Source organism: Eimeria necatrix, genomic scaffold, assembly GCF_000499385.1.
Source record: "Eimeria necatrix Houghton genomic scaffold, Enh_scaff374, whole genome shotgun sequence".
In the NCBI taxonomy this organism is placed as follows: domain Eukaryota; phylum Apicomplexa; class Conoidasida; order Eucoccidiorida; family Eimeriidae; genus Eimeria; species Eimeria necatrix.
This window is the reverse complement of record NW_013655361.1, coordinates 9,966-14,965: the sequence shown is the minus strand read 5'-3', so window position 1 is coordinate 14,965 and position 5,000 is coordinate 9,966. Positions and strand designations below refer to the sequence as shown.

The window sequence follows — 5,000 nt, the reverse complement described above, 5'->3', positions numbered from 1 at the left end:
TTAAATTGAAAAACTCACTAGTGGCTGGCCGTGGTAGACAAATCCTTGCATGCCATTAAGTGCTGCTGTTGCTGCAGTTTCGTCTTTGAAGACAATCCAGGCCTGGCCTCTGCAGCAAAATAAATAAATAAATAATAAATAAATAAATAAATAAATAAATAAATAAATAAATAAATAAATAATAATTCAATTTAATTGTTTTAATTGGTTCTTTTGTTGGTTTTAAATGCAAGTTCGCAAGTCGATGATTCAACGGGATGCGCGAACAGCACAAAAGCTGCTGCTGCTGCTGCTGTTGCTGCTGCTGCTGCTGCTGCTGTGCTGCAGCTGCTGCTGCTGCTGTGCTGCAGCTGTTGCTGCTGCTGTGCTGCTGCTGTTGTGCTGCTGCAGCTGCGCTCTTGCTGCAGCGCGGCTCAATAAAAAAGCAACAGCTAGCAGCAAACAATTAATATTTAGTATTAATTATTATTTTTATTTATTTACTTATTTTAATTAATTAATTAATTAATTTATTTATTTATTTATTTTTATTTTATTTTTATTTCCCACCTTCTCCAGAAAGAGCCCATGGCCACAATTTGCCGAATTTCTCCGAACTGTTTAAACATGGACTTCAAGTTTTCCTTCAACTCTGCAAACAAATAAAAATAAAAATAAATAAATAAATGAATAAATAAATAAATAAATAAATAAATAAATAAATAAATCAATAAATAAATAAAACAAGTATCATTTTAAATCAAAATAAATCCACAAAAACAACCCAAAAACAAATAAACCAGCAAATACCCTCAACAACCCTTTAAGGGGCCCCCTGGGGCCCCTAGAGGCCCCCTGGGGGCCCCCCAGGGGCCCCCTGAGGGTACCCTGGAGGCCCTGGGGGCCCCTAAGACCTTCAGGGGGCAGGGGGCCCCCCATGAAGAGCCCTAGGGGCCCAAAGGGGCCCCTGCGGGTCCCCCAAAGTACCCTTATAAAGACCCGCTTAAAGCCCCCACAAACACCCCCAGGAAGCTCCTTTGGGGCCCCCAAAGGGCCCCTTAGGGGCCCCTTGGGGGCCCCTCTAGGGCCCCCCTAGGGGCCCCTTGGGGGCCCCTTCAGGGCCCCTTGGGGGCCCCTCTAGGGCCCCCGTAGGGGCCCCATGGGGGCCCCTCTAGGGCCCTTCTTTGTTCCCCTTGGGGCCCCTCCGGGGCCCCCAGCTCTCCCCAAAGCGCCGCAGAGGCCCCCAAGGCCCCCCAGACCCCCGCCCCCAGCAGCAGCAGCAGCAGCAGCAGCAGCAGCAGCAGCAGCAGCAGCAGCAGCAGCTCACCGCGGAGTTTGACTCGATCATTAATGTTCGAAACATAAATAGTGCAGTTAGGGGGAATCGAACCATCCACTGCTTTCGGCTGGAGGTACTTCAGCCGCTTTAAGTTCACTGCAGTCATTCCCACTGCGGCCATTTCGGGGGCCACGGGGCCCCACGCGGCTCCGGGGCCCCCCAGGGGGGCCCCCAGGGGGCCCCCCAGGGGGGCCCCCAGGGGGGCCCCCAGGGGGGCCCCCAGGGGGGCCCCCAGGGGGGCCCCCAGCGGGGGCCCCAGCGGGGCCCCGGAGGCTCCGCCCAGCGACGGGGGGGCCCCCATCGAGGGGGCCCCCAGCGGACCCGCGAAGCCTCCCATGCCCCCGGGGGCCCCGTATGGGGGGCCCCCCATCCCCATCCCGGGGGAGGGGCCCCCGGGCAGCCGGCCCCCAAAGGGTACAGCCCCCATGGGGGCCCCCGGGGGGCCCCGCGACGCGGGGCCCCCGGGGGGGCCCCCGGGAGGGCCCCCGGGGGGGCCCCCCGCAGGACCCCCAGGGGGGCCCCCAGGGGGGCCCCCAGGGGGGGCCCCCATCATGGAACCGCCCCCGTCCTGCTGCGGGGGAGGCCGCCAGCCAGGGGCCCCCGGGCGCTGGCCTGAGGGCCCCGGGCCATAGGGTACAGAAGGGGGCCCCGACATTGGCTGGGAGGGGGGCCTCGGAAAAGACAAAAGGAAAAGAAAGGGTAATTGGAGGAGCAACAGCTGCTGCTGCTGCAAAGGCTGCTGCTGCTGCTGCTGCTGCTGCAGCTGAGGCTTCGAACGAGTCGCGCTGCGTTGACAGGCAGCAAGAGCAGCACCAGGGAGAACGGCAGCAGCTGCTGCTTCTGCTGCTGCTGCTGCTGCTGCTGCAACAACTGACGGAATGCGCAAAAAGCCCCAAAAGACAAGATCTAGGACAAGGCCTCAGCAGCAAACCGCAGCAGCCCAGTCCGGCGCAGCCCAGCAGCAGCAGCCGCAGCAGCAGCAGCAGCAGCAGCAGCCGCTGCTGCTGCTGCTGCTGCTGCTGCTGCTGCTGCAGAGCATGCGCGCAAGGCTGCAGCTGGCGAAGTTTCTCGGCCTACTTCGTCGGAAAAGCAAATAAATAATTAATGAGTGCAGTTGAAGTTCGTTTCCGTTTTCTTGGGACTCTGTGGAGTCCGGGTGTACGTACACCTGAGCTCCGGCGCGGAGCCAGCGGCCCGCCGGCGCCTCTGCGGGCTCTTTTTGGATTTATATTTCGCATTTTAAAAATAGAATAATTAATTTGAATTGATTTTGTTTTTCAATGGAACTTCGGGCGCGAAGTCGGGCGGCGGAGCGCTGAGGTGTACGTACACCCGAGCCGCAGAGGCGACGCGCGCAGCAGCAGCAGCCGCGCGCGAGGCGAAGAGCCGCATTTGAAGATGAATAATTGAATTAAAAGTATATTTGGAATTAAAAATGGAAATAAAAGAAAGCAGCAGCTTTATTTTGCTGCTGCAGCAGCTCTGGAGCTGCTGCATAGCGCCTCCTGCTGCCTGGGGCGCCGGCCAGGGCTACTACCCTTTTTGTTTTTCGTTTTTCTTTCTTTCTTTTTCTGCTTTTCTTTGGCGCCGTTTTGCTGCTGCAAGGCATTTAGAAAAGCCCATTTTGCTGCTCATTCCGCAGCAGCAAGCAGCAGCAGTTCGCAGCCAGCTCAGGGGCTGCAGGGCCCTCGTCGCAGCGCACACGCCAGCAGCAGCAGCAGCAGCAGCAGCAGCAGCAGCAGAAGACGTTGCAGCAGCAGCAGCAGCCATTGCGGAGGAGGAACGCCTGCAGGTCAACTGCCCCGTCTGCAGCGCAGCAATCAAAGCAGCAGCAGCAGCAGCAGCAGCAGCAAAGGAAGAACCAGCAGCCCGCGCCACCGCCGCACCGCGAAAAACACCAGCAGCAGCAGCAGCAGCAGCAGCAGCAGCAGCAGCAGCAGCAGCAGCAGAGTGTCCGGTTTTGAAGTCTGCTGCTCGCCAACTCGCAGCTGCTCGCAACAGAAGCCTCGGCTTTTACCATTCTCTCCTCATTTCTCTTTTGTCTCTTCTTTGCATTTTCTTCGACGAAAAAGTTTACTCAAATAAAATCCAAGGAACTTCCCTCCTCTCCACCACCATAGGTTAGGCCAAAACCCTTACAAAACGGGGCCCCCAGGGGGCCCCCCTGGGGGCCCCCAGGGGGCCCCCCGAGGGGGCCCCCAGGGGGGCCCCGAGGGGGCCCCCAGGGGCCTCGGGGGGCCCCCAGGGGCCTCGGGGGGCCCCCAGGGGGGCCCCCGAGGGGGCCCTCAGGGGCCTCGGGGGGCCCCAGGGGGCCCCCGGGGGGCCTTCAGGGGCCTCGGGGGCTCTTCGGGGGCCCCCAGGAGCCCTTGGAGGGGCCCCCTGGGGCCCCCCCGCTAGGCTGCTGCTGCTGCTGCTGCTGTTGCTGCTGCTGCTGCTGCTGCTGCCTCCGAGCCGTAAATTGGTCAGATTGGAATTGTTGAAATGTTCGAAGCCCTTTGGCTCAAAGAAAGCACTTCGGACTTCAAAAAAAAACTAAATTAAATCAAACTAATTTAATTAATTAATTAATTAATTAATTAATTAATTAATTAATTAATTCTTTTGTTTATTCAGGACTAATAGCCGGAGGGTACTTCCTGTGGGACTTGTCAGTAGTGGTCCAGGAGTGGGGCCCCCAGGGGCCCCAGTGGCTGTTGCATGCAGTGTTATCGTTTTCGAGTGTATGTACACCCTACGTGTACCCCTCGGGGGCCCCCCTGAGCTTCTACACTTGTTGTTTACTTCTCTTTGAACTTAGTACCCCTTTTTGGACTTTAAGGTACTTTATTTTCAAGGGGGGGGGGCCCCGGGGGCCCCCGGCCGCTGCATGCACTGGCTCTTTGTACTAGCCTTCTGTGGGGCCCGCCTGGCCTACGGCTGCTGCTGCCTTTTTCCCGAGCTCTGGGGGGCCCTCGAGGGGGGCCCCCCCGGGGGGCCCCCCGGGGGCCCCCCAGGGGGGCCCCCCGGGGGGCCCCTGGTGGGGGCCCCTCGCAGGGCCCTTTACCGCGCCTCCATGCTGCTCTTCGGGGCCCTCCAGGTCCTCTGGCTGCTCAAGCTCCTTTGCTGCAGCCGCAGCAGCAGCAGCAGCAGCTGCAGCAGCAGCAGCTGCAGCAGCAGCAGCAGCAGCAGCGCGAAAATCAAGCCTTAGGCTGCGGCCAATCTGGACTTTTTCTCTTTCTAAAACTTTTCGTCAGAGTCCAAATAACAACAACCCCACCACTGACACGCAAACAAACCCGCAAATAGACCCACAGGCCTAAACAAAAAAGCCCCAAGGGGGCCTGCATGCATGCAGCTCTGCATGCATGCATGCAGCTCTGCATGCATGCATGCAGCTCTGCATGCATGCATGCAGCTCTGCATGCATGCAGAGCTGCGTGCGCGCATGCAAGCGGCTTTGGGGCTTTGCCGTGAGCCGCTGCGCCGCGGGGCATCTAGGGTTTAGGGTTTAGGGTTTAGGGTTTAGGGTTTGCGAGTTGCGCGAAAACCCTCGCGGCTTGCTGCCCCGCCTCCACCGCCTCCCCCACCGCAACCCCACTCACCCACCCCCCCTCCAGCAGCAGCAAACTAAAAGGGTACCGCTGCTGCTGCTGCTGCAGCAGCTCTTTTTCCACAGCCCCGCATGCAGCACTCCACCCCCCCC

General features: G+C 58.6%; 3 protein-coding genes across 3 annotated transcripts in view; 1 reads left to right on the top strand and 2 right to left on the bottom strand.

Annotated features, from left to right (window-relative positions):
• ENH_00048320 (small nuclear ribonucleoprotein U1A, putative) overlaps positions 1–1,973 on the bottom strand; it is a gene marked incomplete at both ends in the record, with an annotated part of 4,124 nt that extends 2,151 nt beyond the window's left edge. Inside the window, 3 exons of the mRNA XM_013585584.1 lie at positions 19–109; positions 550–631; positions 1,307–1,973. Coding sequence (XP_013441038.1) covers positions 19–109; positions 550–631; positions 1,307–1,973 — 840 coding nt within the window. The remainder of the gene's footprint in view (positions 1–18; positions 110–549; positions 632–1,306) is intronic.
• Positions 1,974–2,753: 780 nt separating this feature from the next.
• ENH_00048310 (hypothetical protein, conserved) lies at positions 2,754–3,443 on the top strand (the record flags this gene model as incomplete). Its single annotated transcript, XM_013585583.1, has 1 exon — positions 2,754–3,443. One exon carries the CDS (start codon positions 2,754–2,756, stop codon positions 3,441–3,443), a length of 690 nt encoding a protein of 229 aa, XP_013441037.1.
• Positions 3,444–4,147: 704 nt separating this feature from the next.
• ENH_00048300 (hypothetical protein) lies at positions 4,148–4,791 on the bottom strand (the record flags this gene model as incomplete). The annotated part of the gene is made up of 2 exons (XM_013585582.1): positions 4,148–4,203; positions 4,500–4,791. 2 exons carry the CDS (start codon positions 4,789–4,791, stop codon positions 4,148–4,150), a joined length of 348 nt encoding a protein of 115 aa, XP_013441036.1.
• Between the last annotated feature and the right edge of the window lie 209 nt (positions 4,792–5,000).